At 33.2% G+C, this 21,489-nt stretch overlaps 1 protein-coding gene across 15 annotated transcripts in view; it reads right to left on the reverse strand.

Moving 5' to 3' along the window:
• GPHN (gephyrin) overlaps positions 1-21,489 on the reverse strand; it is a 710,040-nt gene that overhangs the window by 314,012 nt on the left and 374,539 nt on the right. For all 15 annotated transcript variants that reach the window (XM_037005467.2, XM_037005787.2, XM_037005423.2 and 12 more), the window contains one exon: positions 8,006-8,100. In XM_037005467.2, the coding sequence (XP_036861362.1) occupies positions 8,006-8,100 (95 nt within the window). The remainder of the gene's footprint in view (positions 1-8,005; positions 8,101-21,489) is intronic.

The raw sequence follows: 21,489 nt of genomic DNA on the forward strand, positions 1-21,489 counted from the left end.
TTGTACAGCCACTGTGGAAAGCAGTTTGGAAATTTCTCAAAAAAAACTGACATTAGAAATACTGTATGATCCAGTAATTCCACTTCTGGGAATTTATATGAAGAAAACAATATCACCAATTCAAAAAGATATATGCATTCCAAAGTTTATTATAACATTATTTGCAATAGCCAATATACAGAAGAATACCAAACTATCCACTGATAAATAATGGATAAAGAGGCACAAAGTTTTTAATGTTGATGAAGTCCAATTTACATATTTTTCTCTTGTTGCATGTGTTTCTGGTGTCATATTCAAGCACACTGCCAAATCTAATGTCATGAAGCTTTTCTCTAATGTTTCCTTACACAAGTTTTATAATTTTATTTCTTACACTTAAGTCTTTGATCCATTGTGAGTTAGTTTTAGTAGATGATATTAGGTAAGGGTCCAACTTCATTCTTTGCATGGGGATATCCAAATTTCCCACCACCATTTGTTGAGGACTGCCCTTTTCTCACTGAATTGTCTTGGGGCCCTTCTTGAAAATCATTTGAACCTATGTGCAAAGGGGTTTATTTTTGGCTTCTCTAATATATTCCAGTGGTCTAAAAATCTGACTTAATGCCAGTTCCACTGCTTTGATGATTGTAGCTTTAAAATAAGTTTTGTAATAGGGAGTGTGAGTCCTCCAACTTTGTTGTTGTTTTTCATGATTGTTTTGGCTATTTGGGGGCCCCTTGAGATTCCATATGAATTTTAGAATGTATTTTTGTATTTTTGAAAAAAAATGTTACTGCATTTTCATACAGACTTCATTAAATATGCAGATTGCTTTGGATAGTCTGGACATCTTAACAATATTAAGTTTTCCAAGTTATAAACATGGGTGCAGTTCCATTAAGTTAGGTCTTTTCTTCAGCAAAGTTTTGTAGTTTTCAGAGTACAAGTCTTTCACCTCCTTGACAAAGTTCATTACTAAGTATTTTAATTTTTGATTCTACTGTAAGTTGAATTTTTTCCCACAATTTTCTCTTTGCTTTGTTGTTAGTACATGGAAGCACAACAGATTTTTGCATGTTGATTATGTGTTTTCAACTTTGCTATAAATACACTCATTAATTCAAATAGTTTTTTTTTGCAGAATCTTTAGGATTTTCTACATATAATGTCAGAGGCAAATTTACTTTTTCCTTCCCAATCTGAATACTTTTTATTTTTCTTGCCTAATGCTCTGGCTACAACTTCCAATAGTATGTTTAATGAAAGTGGCAAAGTGGCAAAGTAGGCATCTTGGTCTTGTTCCTGCTTTAAAGGAAAAACTTTCAGTCCTTCCACACTGAGTACGATGTTAACTGTGCATTTTTAATATAAGACCTTTATTATGTTAAGGTAGTTTCCTTCTATTACCAGTTTGTTGAGTGTCATTAATATGAAAGCATGCTGAATCAAATGCTTTTCTGTATCAACCTAAATGATCATATTTTTTTCCCCTTCAGTATGTTGAGTCATTCTTGAATTCTAGGTATAAATCCCACTTGATCATGGCATATAATCCTTTTAATATGTTGCTGAATTTGGTTTTGTGGAAGTTTTTACATAAATGTTCATGAGGGATATTGTTATGTGGTTTTCCTGTAGTTCTTTGTAGGTATCAGGGCAATGCTGGCCTCACAGAACTAGTAAGGAAGTGTTCCTTTCTCTTCAAATTTTTGGAAGAGTTTGAGAAGGACTGGTGTCAATTGCCTTTAAATGTTTGGTAGAATTCTCCAGTGAAGTCAGCTGGTAAAGGCATTTTTATTTGCAGGTTGATTTTTGATTATTGGTTCACTCCCCTTAGTAATTACAGGATCTATTCAGATTTTCTATTTCTTTCTGAGTCAATCTGGTTAGATTTTGTGTTTGTAGGAATTTGTCTATCTCATCTAGGATATCCAATTTACTGGCACATGATTGTTCACAGTACTGTCTTACATATATAAAATCCTAATTCAAAAAGTTCCCTACTTTTGTTTCTGAGTTTAGTAATCTGACTCATGTCTTTTTTCTTAATCTATGATATAGCTAAGTTTGTCAATTTTGTTGATCTTTTCAAAGAATATTTGGCTTTGTTGATTTTCACCATTGTTTTTCCACTTTCCATTTTATTTATCTCTGCTTTAATCTTCATTATTTTCTTCCTTCTGGTAGCTTTGGGTTTAGTTTGTTCTTTTTCTAGTTCCTTATGTTATAATGTTAGGTGGTTGTTCTGCAGAACTTTCTTTTTTAGTGTAAGCATTTACATCTTTAACTCTTACTGTTAGCAATAATTTCTCTGAGTCACTTATGTTTTGGTACAAACCATCACATCAGAAGACAGAGGAATAACATTTTATATAGTGCTGAAAGTAAAGAACTGTTGATCCAGAATTCTGTATCTAGTGAAATACCCTTCAGAAAGGAAGCTAAGATAAAGACATTTCTAGATGAAGGAGCACTATTAGAAAGTTTTGCTAGCAGACTTGCTTCAACACCTAGAACTCTCAACCACAGCAATGCTTAAGTAAGACTTATTAATAATCAATTGTTTAAAGCACTTTACATGGATGAACTCACTTAATCCAAGAAAGTTTTTACTATTAACATCCTCATTATATAATTGAGAAAACAAAAATAAAAAAGGTGTTAAAGTACCTAGTAAGTAGTAGAGCCAGCAGTTTGACTTCAGAGATGATACTCTTAACCATTGGTTGATACTATCTTCTACTTTACTTGTACAAAATAATGAGAAGATTTTAAGCTAATCAAGCAGATGATAACCATTTTAAACAGATATAGTGATATAAAAATTTATTTTTATTTAATTCTGCTCCTTAGAGATAAAAATAGGAAGGCAAAGCACCAATTTGATGTATTACTTTACCTTGAAAAAATTCTACTAGAACTAGGATGACATATTGGTTCACCAACAGTAGCCATAAAAATATACATTTTTTGAGTACATACTATGTGTTAGAAGTTGTTTTAGGGGCTGAGGATGTAAAAATATAGAAGATAATAAAACAATAGAAAAAATCAATGAAACCATGAGCAGGTTCTTTGAGAAAATAAACAAAATAGATGAGCCTCTAGCCAGACTTATTAAGAGAAAAAGAGAATCAACACACATCAACAGAATCAGAAACGAGAAAGGAAAAATCACAATGGACCCCATAGAAATACAAAGAACCATTAGAGAATACTATGAAAACCTATATGCTAATAAACTGGAAAACCTAGAAGAAATGGACAACTTCTTAGAAAAATACAACCTTCCAAGACTGACCAAGGAAGAAACACAAAATCTAAACAAACCAATCACCAGCAAAGAAATTGAAGCGGTAATCAAAAAACTACTCAGGAAGAAAACCCCCGGGTCAGATGGATTTACCACAGAATTTTATTAGACATACAGAGAAGACACAATACCCATTCTCCTTAAAGTTTTCCAAAAAATAGAAAAGGAGGGAATACTTCCAAACTCATTCTATGAAGCCAACATTATCCTAATACCAAAACCAGGCAAAGACCCCACCAAAAAAGAAAATTACAGACCAATATCCCTGATGAACATAGATGCAAAAATACTCAACAAAATATTAGCAAAACAAATTCAAAAATACATCATGAGGATCATACACCATGACCAAGTGGGATTCATCCCAGGGATGCAAGGATGTTACCATGTTCGAAAATCCATCAACATCATCCACCACATAAACAAAAAGAAAGACAAAAACCACACGATCATCTTCATAGATGCTAAAAGAGCATTCAACAAAATTCAACATTCATTCATGATAAAAACACTCAGCAAAATGGGTATACAGGGCAAGTACCTCAACATAATAAAAGCCATATATGATAAGCCCACAGCCAACATCATACTGAACAGCGAGAAGTTGAAAGCTTTTCCTCTGGGATTGGGAAGAAGACAGGGATGCCCACTCTCCCCACTGTTATTCAACATAGTACTGGAGGTCCTAGCCATGGCAATTAGACAAACCAAATAAATACAAGGAATCCAAATTGGTAAAGAAGAAGTTAAACTGTCACTATTTGCAGATGACATGATATTGTACATAAAAAACCCTAAAGACTCCACTCCAAAACTACTAGAACTGATATCAGAATACAGCAAAATTGCAGGATTCAAAATTAACATACAGAAATCTGTGGCTTTCCTATACACTAATGATGAGCTAGCAGAAAGAGAAATCAGGAAAAAAATTCCATTCACAATTGCATCAAAAAGAATAAAATACCTCAGAATAATCCTAACCAAGGAAGTGAAAGACCTATACCCTGAAAACTATAAGACACTCTTAGAGAAATTAAAGACGACACTAGCAAATAGAAACTCACCCCATGCTCTTGGCTAGGAAGAATTAATATTGTCAAAATGGCCATCCTGCTCAAAGCAATATACAGATTTGATGCAATCCCTATCAAATTACCAATAACATTCTTCAATGAACTGGAGCAAATAGTTCAAAAATTCATATGGAAACACCAAAGACCCTGAATAGCCAAAGCAATCCTGAGAAGGAAGAATAAAGTAGGGGGGATCTTGCTCCCCAACTCCAAGCTCTACTACAAAGCCACAGTAATCAAGACAACTTGGTACTGGCATAAGAACAGAGCCACAGACCAGTGGAACAGAATAGAAATTCCAGACATCAACCCAAACATATATGGTCAATTAATATATGATAAACAAGCCATGGACATACAATGGGGAAATGACAGTCTCTTCGACAGATGGTGCTGGCAAAAGTGGACAGCTACATGTAAGAGAATGAAACTGGACCATTGTCTAACCCCATACACAAAAGTAAATTCAAAATGGATCAAAGACCTGAATGTAAGTCATGAGACCAAAAACTCTTAGAAAAAAACATAGGCAAAAATCTCTTGGACATAAACATGAGCGACTTCTTCATGAACATATCTCCCTGGGCAAGGGAAACAAAAGCAAAAATGAACGAGTGGGACAATATCAAGCTGAAAAGCTTCTGTACAGCAAAGGATACCATCAATAGAACAATAAGGTACCCTACTGTGACAGATCTGATAAAGGGTTGACATTCAAAATATATAAAGAGCTCACACACCTCAACAAACAAAAAACAAATAATCCAATTAAAAAGTGGGCAGAGGAGCTGAACAGACAGTTCTCCAAAGAAAAAATTCAGATGGCCAACAGACACATGAAAGATGCTCCACATTGCTAGTCATCAGAGAAATGCAAATTAAAACCACAATGAGATATCACCTCATACCAGTAAGGATCGCCACCATCCAAAAGACAAACAGCAACAAATGTTGGTGAGGTTGTGGAGAAAGGGGAACCCTCCCTACACTGCTGGAGGGAATCTAAATTAGTTTAACCACTGTGGAAAGCAGTATGGAGGTTCCTCAAAAAGCTCAAAATAGACATACCATTTGACCCAGGAATTCCACTTCTAGGAATTTACCCTAAGAATGCAGCAGCCCAGTTTGAAAAAGACAGATGCACCCCCATGTTTACTGCAGCACTATATACAATAGCCAAGAAATGGAAGCAACCTAAATGTCCATCAGTAGATGAATGGATAAAGAAGATGTGGTACATATACACAATGGAATATTATTCAGCCATAAGAAGAAAACAAATCCTACCACTTGGAACAACAAGGATGGAGCTAGAGGGTATTATGCTCAGTGAAATAAGCCAGGTGGAGAAAGACAAGTATTAAATGATTTCACTCATCTGTGGAGTATAAGAACAAAGAAAAACTGAAGAAACAAAACAGCAGCAGAATCCCAGAACCCAAGAATGGACTAACAGTTACCAAAGGGAAAGGGACTATGGAGGATGGGGTGAAGGGAGGGATAAGGGCGGGGAAAAATAAAGGGGGCATTACAATTAGCATGTATAATGTAGGGGTGGCATGGGGAGGGCTGTGCAACACAGTGAAGACAAGTAGTGATTCTACAGCATCTTACTATGCTGATGGACAGTGACTGTAATGGGGTGTGTCGGGGGGATTTGGTGAATGGGGGAGCCTAGTAAACATAATGTTCTTCATGTAATTGTAGATTAATGATAACAACAACAAAAAATATAGAAAATAAGTCTCCTATTCTTAAGGATTTTATACAAATTAGGTAATACAGACAAGTTAGTAATAATTACAATATAGCATTTGCTATAATAGAGGCATGTATAAAGCCCAAAGTACATACAGGTAAAAATGCTATAAAGGAAACATTAATCTAATTGTGGTTGTTTTAAAAATAGTAACTTTCAAAAAGGCCTTGAAAAGCCTCATAGAAAATATCTATCTCAAATTTGTAAATAAACTCTCAGTTGACAATGACAGAAAGAAAAGCCAGAAAAATCTGTTAGCATGCTATTTACGTGCTTTAATTTTCAAAGCCTTCAGCATAAAGAAGATAGACTTATACCAAAGTATTTAGAATCAGCTCCTGCTGATTAATTTTCCACTCACTCAGCAGTCCAGTGCTTAATAATTATGTGGATTCAGAAGGTGGAGGAGGAATTAATCCAGAAAAACTTTCAGTAGACAAAAAGGGATATTTTTGTATTGAATCAAGATACCTATATTGAAGTAACCTTAACAGTTGCAAAGAATAATCCTCCAGATAAACTGTGGGATCCTCAAAGTGAGGAACATGCCTTATTTTTCTTTCTATTCTTAGTATCCCTAATGGTTAGTATGGGGCCTGGAAAATAGAATATTATTACGTTAATTGAATTACATTTTTATTATAAAAGAATTAAGATGAGATGAAGTTTAATTGAGTATATTCCTTATATGCTGAGAAAGAGTTCTTTAATGTTCAAAGACCACAACTTAATTCCATTGACAAAAGGGACTCAATGTGATCCTTGACTTCATATATGAAGGTAATATAAGAAATGGTTAAAAAAGATCAGTGTAAAAGAATCAATGTGAGCTTCTTAAAAACACCAGCTTGGCCTTTTAAATTTAATATCTCTCTAATACTACTTTCTTTTTTTTAATCTCTTACTAAAGTTAAATGTTATAATATAGTACATGTGGTAGCAAAGAGAATACAGTAACTAATGACCCTTTCACATTTTCCTGTAGCTGTGCTTGCCACTAATGGGATATAAACTTAGTAACAGAAAGGGCATTATTACTCATATTCTGTGCATTAAGTGAATATATTTACTTTTGTATTCACATTGCACAAAGGATAAATAAATGGCTAAAATAATGATTGTGAAACTGCAGTTAAAAAGTTCCTATATATTTTTAGGTCATTCTGAGATTAACTGTTTATTAATCAGTGGGCATTATATAAACAGATTCTCAGTAAGTTGACACTTTTGTCTTTAACTTAAATCATGTACACTGTTCTCATTAAAGGGAATTTTAATCTAAGTATTGCTAAAAGAATAATAATAACTAAACCACCAGATTGAGGATGGATGTCAGTATCTATGTCTACAAAGGCATAGTGCTAAATATACAAATTTATTAATACATTTTTAATTGAGCTTTTTTCATGACCACACATCATTATGCCTAAAAATTGGAATAGAAGTTCCTAACTGGTGAGAACAACTTATTTTAAAAAAACTCTACTGTTTAGTTTTATTAAATTAGCACTTAATCTCAGTGAATGAATATAATTGATGATTACAAATAATCACCAAAAGAATAATTTTACAGTTTATTTTAATAAACAGGATTTGTCTCTGGGTTAGAACTGACAACTTTTAGCAGTAATATATTATCTTTAAAAGTTTAAACATAATATAAAAAATTAAAAAGTAGAAAAAAAGAACTTGAAGGAAACTATGGCCAAGATTTAACTAGACATGAATGATATGAAGACTCAGACTCTCAACTCTTAGAAAAAGGGGGCAAACTTAGGTGTTATGATTAAAGGTTCTTAGGTTTATTAGTCTATTGTAGTGATTAGTGGCATGGAATTAATTTTCTTTGCAACATGTTGGTGACTTTCTTACCTAGAGAGCATGCCCAGAGGTGTAACATTAAGTGATCCCATCAGCATTGCCAGGGCCATCCCTGGCGCTTCCCGTTCTATTACTTCTTTTGTGGCCTGTAATTAAAGATTAAATAGCAAACTGAGTGAAATTAGCCAAAAAAGAAGGAAGGCAGAGTAGTAAAATTAACTTAAAAATATTTATAAATCATGATTTCTATAAACCATGTTTTGAAGTTCTCCAAACATTTTTTTTAAGGCACCAAGATTCAGTTCCCTGGGACTATTGAATAAAAGTGGAGGACCAGGACATCTGGGGAACTTTGATATTAGCAGACCTTTCATATCCCTTTCAACTCAGAAGTATTTAATAGATGTTTCATCTCACCTAGTAACCTAAATTTTAAAATGAAGCCTCAGATTGCTTTAACATGCAATAGACTTTTGTAGGGTAGGATATCTGGGCAGATTTTTGCAGGGCAGGAAATCTGGGTATTGTTCTTTGTTACTCTTGAAGTAATTAGGCCCTGAAAACCTGAAATCATCTTGTATCTCTCCTAGCTCTATGTTTTTATGATACACTTAAAAGGAACTCAAGATATCACCAAGTCAGCTTTCCCCAAGAAAAATTACAGATTTACCATCTTCCATTTCTTCAATAAAAATTAAATATGTGATTGCTTTAAAAAAGAATTAATGAGGTGATAGACTTTAACTATATAATAGAAATTTTAAGATAGTGCATTCTTAAGAAAAGTGTTAAAGATAGGGTTAAACTTGGAATAAGATAGGGTTAAACTTGGGATAAGTTATTGAAAGAGATAGGAAAATTTCATTTTTTAAAAGTCAATAAAAATAGGTATATCTTTATCATACCATGATGGTAAAGTAGTATTTTAGGCTGAAAGTTGGGAATGAAATACATGAATTAATCCATTTCTGATTGTCTGTTTCTACAAATGTAGCAAGTTACAATTATTGGGAGCAATACAGGAATAAAGCTTGCAAAATAAAGTATTCCAGTGAACAAGAAAGGCAAAACAAATAAAAAATAAAATATGGAGGGATATAGGGAAAGACTGATATCTCAATAACTCATTAGAAGTAAGATGATAGTCCTAAAATTGTAGCTCTAGGCAAAATTTAGGTTAAGGACATGGCAGAATAGTTAAAATGCATTGCATATGTGTTAAAAGCCAGTTGATGTTATAAATAAACTTTAAAGATGCATAGCAATTAGTTAATTCCTTATAATCATACAGAATAAAGGAGTACCAGAATTGATGTAATCTACCAGTCCACTGAATCCAGCATAATGCAATATTTAACAATGGCAGAAATTTTAAAGGAAAACTAATACTACTGTAATGCTTTTCAATAAAAAATAGAGGGCCAGAGGCAGGAGAAAATGAAACACTGAAATTCCTAAATTTGGGAGTTATTTACTTTCATTTAAATACACAGTTAAAAATAGTTAAGCTAGTTTTACCCAGAATCTATCCCCCTTTTTCCATATTCAATCTAATAGGTATGATGTTATAAATTGTTTTATTGAGGTTTATAACTTCTTCTTAGGGACCTTAATATCTTAGAACCCCAAAAATCAAGCACGGCATTTAACAGACAATAATCTTAAAAGAGCTCTTTGGATAGGGTTTATATATATTTCATTATCTGCTTGAAAAGTCACATAAGCAGTGGTTGATATTTAATGGATTTGGGGGTGCACATAAAGGTTATGTATTCCAAAGTACAGCAGCACACTTTAAGGACAAAGAAAGAAACTATCAAGATAGCTGAGAGGAAGTCTTTCACTTAAACAGATACTTCAAAGCACAACATATATCCTCCATACAACAAATATTTATTAAGTACTTACTATGTAGTAGATAGTATTCTAGGCATTGATGTTGCAGTAGGAATAAAACAAACTTTTAAGAATGTATAAACTCACTGTCACTTAGTACAGGAAAAACTCAATTGAAAAACTACATATCAGAATTATGCCAAAGAGATGCAATTCATTAATTTTTCCAGGTCTCCTAAAATATGCCATTGGATTTGGCCAGACCACAATGATCTACCTGGGCTGCCTCATTTCACGTTTCAAAGAATTGTTTTACTGGACTTGCTTTTGTGATATGCACTGGATCAGTGAAATGGCTCAGTGAAACTCATTTTTACTGTAGGAAGTATTTAAGGCCGTTGTTCACCACATTGCACTGTAGTCCTCTTTAGGAGGACCCTTAGGAGAAATTTCCTCTTAAGTGTCATAACTAGAAATGGGTACTTTCCTGTGCTAATAATTTGATTTTTTAAATTATGATGCTTATGAATCAAGTTACTCTTAAGAAGAGAGACAAATTTGTGGATACCTTTTTAGTTGGCTTACCGAACCTAAACTAATTTTACCTTATTTATCTTTGCCCTATTTTGCCATATTTATCTTATTAAGAGTTCTGATGTGTTGAGTAAATCATCTTAGTATTAAAAAATTTATAGACGGTGGATGGATGGATGGATAGATGAGTGAATGAATGCATTCTTTATACAGGGGTCTTCATCCTCTTCCAAACATGTAGGGAGGACAGGTAATTCCTTCTCAAGACTTCTTAGAGAAATTGGGCCTTTAGACACCAATCTTACATATTTTAGACACAAAAGGAAAATATACATTGTAGTGATACAACTAAAAGGCACTGGTGACTACAGTGGTAGTTAAGGGGGAGGTTGTCAGGCTCTCTGCAGGACTAAACACAAACCAACCTTTTCTGATAGGGTATTCCTAAATAACACAAATATAGTCTTTCTACATCTATATTCAATATATAGTTTCCATAAAACATCAAAACTCTTCTATTTCCTTTTTATTTTTTCTTTCTCTTAAGCTGTCTGGTAGCAGACAGAAAGATACCATCTGTGCAGTCAGGCAATGCCACTACACAGTTAAGGTCCTTGAGGGTAAAGGATGGATCTGTTGCAGCATGAAGCACAATGCCAAACATATAGTATGCATATTAACAAATATCTGTTGAATAAAAGAATGAATAAATGAACCAAATAGGTTTGAAAGCTAGATTTATCACTTAGTTGCTCTGTAAATTAGACCAAAATATTTAACCTCACTGGGCCGTGTACTTATGAATAAAATTAAGGTAATAATAAAACATACCTACATCTTTTGAGAACTAAATTATGTAAGTAAATCACCTAACATTGAGTAGGTATTCAATGCATGTGAATTCTCTTTATGCATCTACTTTCCAATTTTCCTTATATTCTTGCAGTTTTGAACATACCAGTTAGAGAACAGGAATAATAGAAAAATCCAGCAGCCAAACCTGGAAACAGTGGTTGAGTAACAAAGATGACAGGAAAGAGAATGGACAGCAAGAACCTATGTAAGAACACTGTAAGAATACTGGCAAGTGGGAGGTCAGGGAGCAGAATACTGAAATAGTGGGATCCACAAGGAACAAGCAGCCAAGTAAAGTAGGGATTAATAGATCGATGGGAGGGCAAGAACTGGGTGAAAACATTTACGAACTATAAATGGGGAGGCACAACTAGAAGGCAAAGAATAAGAGAATAACTTAATTTAGAATAAGACAAGGAAAACAATCTGTTTAAATTAATAACTTAATTTTAATAATTAAAATTAGATAATCCAGACAGAAGATTAGTTTTAAGAAATGTAGCTTTATCCTTTCAATATGTACTAGTATGACAGATAAATGAAGGTTATCTGTGTCTGTTAATGAGTAGGTAACAAGCATCCATTATCAAGAGCAAAAAGGATGCCATTAAAAGTCTGAAACCATTTTCTCTTACTTAGCTTCAAGTTGTTTCTCACGTTTTTATACATTTTAACTTGATTATCAAATTCCCTTTTCTCCCTTGAACAATACTAGAAATTTATATTCCTGCTTCCTATATAACTATTTCTGAACCAATAGACTCCAAAATAATGAAGTTTAATTGGATTTAACTATTATCTTTAAATAAGACATTTTATCTTTACTTCTAAATGCTTTATGAACTATGAAAGTTCCAGCTTCTTATAGAAAACCACTTATTGTGGTCTTTTTCTTTTTACCTTTCAAGATAACATTAAATTCCAAAAGATGCTTCAAAGGCTGTTCAAGTTCCAAAACAGAGTGTCATAAACAATAACTCTATTGGCCTGGGAAACTTGTCAATTAAATTCAGGCCCATTTTTAACTTCACAGGAAAAAATGACTTTAAAAAAATGTTATTGCTAATAGGCAGTGAATGATATTTAAATATGCACAGGACATATAATAGCTGACTTTAATTGTGCAGAAATTCCTTATATATGCATGGTGACTGAAAAATCACTTAATATAGATCTTTTACTTATTTTTATGGCCATACTTTTATTAACAGGGAATAATTTGCCTATTATTATTTACATGATTGTTACTTGACTATGTAGATTTACTAAAATTTCCTAACAATAACTGCAATCACCTCTACTGGTTAAATAATCTTAAATAACAAAGACTATCTTTGAAACACCATTATTAGGTATAGTAACATTGTTCAGCTATCAAAGTGGGATATGATTAGAGCAGTCATTATCAAACTTTAGTGTTGAGCAGAATCTCCTAGTGGTCTTATTAAACATTGATTGGTGGACCCCACTCAGACATTTTGATTTAAAATGTCTGGTTTGGGCCTCAAAATGTGCATTTCTAACAAGTTCCCAAGTTATGCTTGTAAAGCTGCTTAGAGTACCACACTTCGGAAAACACACTGTAGATGGAGAGAATGAGGTAGATGAATGACGATGTATACCAGTTGACCTTATCTTCATGATCACCTTATATTCAATTTGGTAAAAGTAGACTTAAATAAAAGTGAGGATCTTTCATCAGATCTAGTGGGGATATAAATTAGGTGAAAAGAGGCAGTTTGATGCTAGCCAATTAAATTTTACTGACTCTATCCAATTAAAGGCAAACATCAATTGTATTTTATATTTTATAAAAGGGTCATAATGAACAAACAATTCAGAGCCTACCCCTATAAACATCCCTTGGTATACAGAAACTATCTTACATATATCTTTTTCCTCAGGATTACATATGATAAATAAAATTTACATACATAACCAAGCACCAGGTATAAAAACCTACTCCTTTCCCCACTCATTTAAGAAACAGAGTGGACTGAAAGAGTCACATTAGAATAAGGGCAGCTTTGAATTTATTCTAATTATTTAAAAACATTCATTTGCAGATTCTGTTAATTTTATATTGATGGCACACCTTTCAACCAATCATAACATATCAGTGTTATCATAATATGTGACTAAATGGTTAAAGACTATAGCTACAAAGATTGAGAGGTTGCAAACAAAGAATGAAGGTAGTTATCTCAGTTTTACTTAGGAGATAACAATCTTATTGATAATGTGTTTCTATTCCTTGGAATTTTAGCCTTCTTAAAATTTACATTTTCTTCCACCCTTAGAAGCAATAGAAAGCTTTTCAAAATGGCGATGTTCCATTTTGTTTTTCAATTAAAGTTATACAATATTTAAATAAGTTCTAATTATGAGGAAAGATCAAAGGAGACAGTATAATTATAGAGAGAAAGCAAAGAAGTAAAAATTTATGTACTGCAGGAAAATTCATTTTCCATTCCATTCAATGAACATATGCTTTGCAGGGGTCATGAGATGTCAGGTTAAGAGTCTGCTATTTCCACAGTTCATTTCAACTCCCATAAGTATCACTGAATTAATGTATCACCATGGTACATAAGATTCTAAAGGTTAAAGATTACTAACATGCCAGTCAACAAATTTATCTGGTTCAACAAAAGGGTTTACTTCCATGTTAGAGTGAAAATTGGTTACTGGACTACTAAGAATATATTTTCATCATGGGTGACTAAAAGATTTCCAAATGTTACTTTAACTATGAAAAATCTCACCATTTGTTAACACTTGGATCCCAATCCTTGTTAAATAACCAACTTGAGCAATAAGTACTCCTCAGCTTTACAACTTTCTCATTACACAGTGTTATTTTTCACATTATTTGCCTCCTTTATCTAAGCATTAATTTGACATTCATATTATTAAATAAAAATCCAGAAATTCAATGAGACAGAAAATAAATAAAGAAACTGAGGAACTGAACAATACATTAGATCCGATGGACTTAACAAATGTCTACAAAAATTCCACCCAAAAGCATCAGGATAAACATTTTTCTCAAGTATACATGGAACAATCTCCAGAATAGATTACAAAAAGCCAGAATATGCCACAAAAAGAGCCTCAATATTCAATTGTTCAAATTGAATAAATTCAAAAAGATTGAAATTGTATCAAGCAGACCAAAATGGTATGAAACTAGAAATAAGTTACACAAAGTAAACAAAAAAGCCTACACATGGAGGCTAAACAACATGTTTCAAAATAATCAATGGATCGCTGAACAAATTAAAATGAATCAAATGATACATGGAGACAAATGAAAACAAAAATCCAACAGCCCAAATCTGTGGGGTGCTGTGAAGGCAGTTCTAAGAGGGAAGTATATAGCAATACAGGCCTACCTCAAGAAACAAGAACAATCCCAAATAAGCAGCCTAAACTCACAATTAACAAAAATAGAAAAAAAAGAACAAATGAATCCCTAAGTTAGTAGAAGGAGGGACATAATAAAGATCAGAGCAGAAATAAACAAAATAGAGAAGAATAAAGAACAGAAAAAATTCATTGGACCAGGGACTTGTTCTTTAAGAAAATAAACAAAATAGATAAACCCCTAGCCAGACTTATCAGAAAAAAAAGAGAGTATACACATAAACAAAAACAGAAACAAAGAAGGAATAATCACAATGGATGTTATAGAAGTATGAAGAGTTATTAGTGAGTACTGTGAAAAATTATATCTCAATAAATTGGACAACCATGAAGAAATGGACAAATTCCTAGAAAATACAACCTTCCAAGACTGACCCAGGAAGACACAGAAAATCTGAACAATTACCAGCAATAAAATTGAACTGGTAATCAAAAAACTCAAACCCTCCCAAAAAACAAAAACCCAAGTGCAGATGGCTTCAGAGCTGAATTCTACCAAATATTTAAAGAAGAGCTAACACTCAACCTTCTTAAAGTATTCCACAAAGTAGAAGAGGAGGGAATACTTCCAAACCCATTCTATGAGGCCAGCATCACTCTAATATCAAAAGGAGACAATGACACCAAACATACAAAAAAAGAAAAAAATAGATCAATACCCCTGATGAACACAGATGCAAAAATACTCAACAAAATACTGGCAAACCAAATTCAAAAATACATCAAAAAGATCATACATCATGACCAAGTGGGAGTTATTCCAGGAAGGCAAGGATGGTTCAATATTTGTAAATTAATCACAGTCATATAATATATTAACAAAAAGAAGAATAAAAACCACATGATCATCTCAATAGATGCTGAAAAAGCATTTGACAAAATTCAACATCCATTCATCATAAAAACTCTCAGCAAAATGGGTTTAGAGGGTACATACCTCAACATAATAAAGGCCATATATGATAAACCCACAGCCAACATGTTACTTAATAGCAAAAAACTAAAGGCTTTTCCTCAAAGATCAGAAACAAGACAAGGATGTCCATACTGACCACTTTTAATCAACATAGTACTGGAGGTCCTAGCTACAGCAATCAGACAAAATGAAGAGATACAAGGAATCAAAATTGATAAGGAAGAAGTTAAACTGTCATTATTTGCAGATGACATGGTATACATTGAAAACCCTAAAGGCTCCACCAAAAAACTATTAGTACTAATACCTTAATTTAGCAAAATTGCAGGATACAAAATTAATACAGAGAAATCCATTGCATTCCTATATACTAAAAATGAACTAGTAGGAAGAGAAATCAGGAAAATAACTCCATTTACAATTGCATTAAAAAGAATAAAATACCTAGAAATAAACCTAACCCAGGAGGTGAATGACCTATACTCTGAAAACTACAAGACACTCAAGAAAAATTAAAGAAAACACAAATAAATAGAAATCTATCCTGTGCTCATGGGTAGGAATAATTAATATTGTCAAAATGGCCACTCTGCCCAAAGCAATTTACAGATTCAATGCAATCCCTATCATCATACCAACAGCATTCTTCAATGAACTAGAACAAATAGTTCTAAAATTCATACGGAACCACAAAAGATCCTGAATAGCCAAAGCAATCCTGAGAAGGAGGAACAAAGCTGGGGGGATGATACTGCTCCCTGACTTCAAGCTCTACTACAAAGCTACAGTAATCAAAACAGATCAGTACTGGCACAAGAGCAGATCCATAGATGAATGGAACGGAATAGAAATCCTAGATAGAAACCCACATTAATATACAATAAAAGTGCCATGGATATACAATGGGGAAAAGACAGACTCTTCAACAACTGATGTTGGCAAAACTGGACAGCTACATGTAAGAGAATGGAACTGGATTATTGTCTAACTCCATATACAAAAGTTAGCTTGAAATGGATTAAAGATCTGAATGTAAGTCATGAAAGCATAAAACTCTTAGAAGAAAACATAGGCAAAAATCTCTTGAACATACGTATGAGTAATTTTTTCCTGGGCACATCTCCTTGGGTAAGGAAAACAAAATAAAAATGAATAATCAGGACTACATCAAACTAAAAAGTTTCTGTACAGCAAAGGACACCATCATCAGAAAAAAAAGGCATCCTACAATATGGGAGAATATATTCTTAACTGATTCATCTGACAAGGGGTTAACAGCCAAAATATACAAAGAACTCATATACCTCAACACTCAAAAAACAAATAACCTGGTTAAAAAAGCGGGCAGATGACCTGAACAGATATTCCTCCAAAGAGAAATACAGATGGCCAATAGGCACATGAAAAGATTCTCCACATCACTAATCATCAGGGAAATGCAAATCAAAACCATAATGAGATACCATCTCATACCAGTTAGAATGGCCACTATGCAAAGGCAAGAAATACAAACGCTGGCAAGGATGTGGAAAAGGGGAACCTTCCTACACTGTTGGTAGGAATGTGAATTAGTGCAACTGCTGTGGAAAGCAGTATGGATGTTCCTCAAAAAACTAAAAATGGAAATGCCAGTTGACCCAGTAATTCCACTTCTAGGAATTTACCCAAAGAAAACAAAATCACTGATATGATATGTGCACCCTTATGTTCATTGCTATGGTATCTGTGATAGCCAAGATTTGGAAGCAAGCTAAGTGTTCATCAGTAGATGATGGATAAGGAAGATGATATACACAATGGAATATTATTCAGCTATAAAAAGAAAAGAAATCCTGCCATCTGCAACAACATGGTCGGATCTAGAGGGTATTATGCTCAGGGAAATAAGCCAGGTAGAGAAAGACAAGTATCATATGATTTCACTTATTTGTGGAATATAAAAACAAAGCAAAACAGAAGTTACAAAACAGCAGTAGACTAAGAGACACTGAGAAGTGACTAGTGGTTACCAAGGGGGAGGCATTGTGGGGTGGGGAGGGAAGGTGAGGGGGATAAAGGGGTGCAATAATTCACAATCACAATTTAAGCTGCTCATGGGAACGGTAGGACAGAATAGAGAATATAGTCAATGACTTTGTAACATCTTTCTATGCACTAGAGGGTGTGAGGATTTAATCATATGGGTAACTGTTGAACCACTGTGTTGTACATCAGAAACCACTATAAGATTGTATATCAACGATACTTCAATTTAAAAAATCAGGAAATTCAGATGAACAAATAATTTTTTATAAGAGATTTTCATGAGAATACTTATCTTTACATTTTATTTATATAAATAGTACTTCCTTATGTCATTCCAGGGAAAGGTGAAAGAACAGTGATATTTCTTTCGATTATTAGCATTTTTATATCTGCAATATACATTTACTCATTATTGGCATTATATGAAAAATAAGAAAGTTTCCCTTCATGCAAGGGTATTGGTTACATATGTCTTTCAATCTATATTGAAAAAATATTATTCATTCATGCTCCTCAAAAGTTGATATGTAGATATGGGAACCCTTCCTATTTCTTAAATCTGAAGAAATTTGAATGATGATCATATTTGAACCTGTACTGAAAGGTTGCTGTCTCAGTGTACTGTTGAATATATAACCTGGTCTCTATTTTGGATACTCTGCAGTTTTGTCTTTTTATGTGGCCAGTAGTGTAAGATAGAAGGAGAAACATAATAGCCGTCTAAAAAAGTCTATACATTGGCTTTGCACTTTATTAATGGTCCCACATAATTACTTGGCTTATTCAATGCAGTGTAAGTTTCTAATGTTCATATAACAATATCACTTTAAGCTGTGCTTAAACATCTTCATTGAAAATAAATGAAACAAGCTTCTATTTTAGGCTGATAAGCACTACTTGCAAATAGCTCACTGTGAAGTTATTTTAGAAAGTCTAAAATTTTGCTCTTTTGTCCTGAGAAGTGATGATTCCCACTGGTGACCTCTTTAGAAAGTATCTTCATTAGAAGCAATGTAATTATCACTTTTGAAGATCTCTTTCTGCCAAACTAGATTCTCAGTAAAACTAGAACATGTGACAAAGTGAGAGGAACAAGAAATAGGTGAGATAAAGGTAATGGAATGAGTGGAAGAATTGCTGAGAGAGAAAAAACACAAAAACAGCTCCTTTACTGTAATTATTAAAAGGTGCTGCACTTTGTCATCTCATGCCACCCTGTTTTAAATTTAGAGGCCAATTCGGAAAGAGAAAAATGAGTAGAGTACTTCCTAAAAATAAAGAAATCCAGTATTTCTGTGGTTTTGTGATAAGCATAATTAAAGTTGAAATTTCACTAGTAAAGATGAGAGAAAAATGTATGCATATAAGTATTTAGAGGCTCTGGCATGCTGTAGCTTGAATTAAATAACTTGCTCTCTAGTTTTGCTTGTTTAAAGGGTGATTTTAAAAAGGGATTAGCCTCTCCCTTTTAATCTGGCTTTTTATTCATTATTTGTAACCTCTGAGCCCTTCATTATTCACATAGTAAATGATTATCAGCTTTTGGTCTATGCTCTCAGAAATTTCTCTCAGTTTTCCATTTGTAAAAAGGGGTATGATATGTTACTCTCCTTATAAAAGTGTTAACACTACAAAACATAGTTAATTCAAAGCATTTCACAATATTTATAATGCTAGTATGGTAACATACATCACATAAATTTAAAATGCTCTGAAAAAGCTCTCATCTCTCTTATTCATGATATTGGAGAGCTAAATATGAATATTATTACATAATTCAATAATAGAAGTAATGTTTACATCAGAATGTATGGTGTTTTTCTTACAAAACACCTATAGATATTCTCCATTTAGCTAACATATTCCTGTATCACATAATGAAGAGGAGAGATATTTTATTACTTCTCTTTTTGTAAGTGAAGAAATAGTCACACCAATAAATTCTATGACTGATCCACCACAGAGTAAATCAACAGAAAACTCTACATGAGAACTCAGGCCTATAGATCCCAATTTGAACTTAATCCTTTAATCTATTATTATGTGCTTTCAGTTTATAAGGCACTTACACTCTATTCAGACATAGGAAGGATCTTTGTACCCTTCTTAAAAGCGACAGAACATATAAAATGTGCAGTATCTGCCCTACCACATAGGAAATGCTTAACAAATGTTGGGTATTATTTATACTAAAGCACAAATCTGAAGTCACCTATGTTGTAGAAGTTGCCATATAAACTATAGTTAAAGCAACTGTGAAAACTGAAAAGATCTATCAGAGCAGTGTACAACAGAAGCTATGAGTATGTCTTTTTTAATGTGTATGAATTACTAGAAGGTGTTTGACGAATGCAACATGCCAGCAACAATCATGAGAACTTAAGGAAGACTTATCAAGAAGTAGCAGTTTGGGGGCCCCAATTATCAGGAATATAGCCTTAGACATTACTGTAAAACCTCTGAAGTAGATTAAGAAAAGAACCTGAGAAGATTGAAAATATCTTTTGAAGAAAATAACTAGCAGCACCTCCTGGGTTTATGCTTTCACTTAAGTCCTATAGAAAATGGCAAAGTAATTATGTACTTATCAAAGATGAAAAAATATAAGCAACTGTCCATAACTACTTGTGGTGAATAAATTGTTCAAACTGGTGAGCCAAGTAAGTTTATATCAAATTTTAGATTTCTGTAACAATTCACTAAAAATTACGCTGCAAAAACAACAGCAGCCTAACCCTTTTTTTTCTTGTCAGGATGGGAGTAAGACTCAGGATGTTATAAAATGGGGGAACAGAAAACAAAAAGACAGTGTTTCATTCCACTCAAATTAAAGCTCTGCTGCTCATACTAAACAAAACAATCTTATCCTAAACATTTTAAATCAACCATTATTACACTTCATAGTAGAAAAATCTACTTTCTAAGAGTCTCTATAAATATAAGAATGAATAAAAAAATTTAATGAGTTATAACCTGCAAGAAATATAAAATGAAGAATAAATTATTTATTAACCAAAATTGATATGTTAGGTGAAAGAAAATCTTTACTTTTATTATATTGGAAGAGACATTTTTTAACAACGGACTTAAAAATAAGCAGAGGCCTAAGTTTTAAAAGTGTTCTAAAAAGAGGTACAGCTATCTTTTGTTACTGCAGGAATGCAAAAAACCCATGAAAACAAAAAAAAATAAAAAATTAAATTACAGTTCTTATATACATGCTAATTTGAAAACTCAGAGAATTATTTCACTCTATAATTATGAGTTTCTTCCAAGGAATCATAGTATTTTGGGCTGGTACCTCAGAATCAGGATCTGTAATTGAACCTCTTTAGATCCCAGACTCTCAGAACATCCATATTATGGTATCTAAAATAAGGCAGTTCACTATCCAAGTAAAGAGCCTATGTTGCTTTCAAGATTGAGATTTAGAATGTGTCAAAATAGGGTCCATCCATCATTGAACAGAATATATATATATATACTTCATAAACTGAGAATATGTATGTGTGTGTGCAACATGCACACATGTCCAGGGAATGGGGATTGAATTCTTCAGTTTAGGGCTGTAGGCAACTGCATAGTTGACTTTACTGTGCAGCTGGTGGGAATAGAGAGGAAGAAGATGGTTGTATCTACTGGCACTACAAAAATCCCATCACCTAGTCAGAATCAGTAGAAATGATCATCCATCCTAACACACACACACCCAACACACACAAACATACATACATACTCATGAGACCTGTTCATTTGTAAGATTTCTTCTTTCAATGACACCTTGATATTCATTATAGCCCAGTGATATGCTCTAGAAATTGCACCCCTGAGTGTGGCTCAGATATGCAAGAGCCAAACCAAATTCACAAGAATCAACCAACAAAGGATATAAACAATTTGGGTTTATAAAACAAACCTGAAAGATTTGGTAACCAGGCAATAT

The sequence above is a fragment of the Manis javanica genome, chromosome 8 (genome assembly GCF_040802235.1).
Source record: "Manis javanica isolate MJ-LG chromosome 8, MJ_LKY, whole genome shotgun sequence".
NCBI lineage: Eukaryota > Metazoa > Chordata > Mammalia > Pholidota > Manidae > Manis > Manis javanica.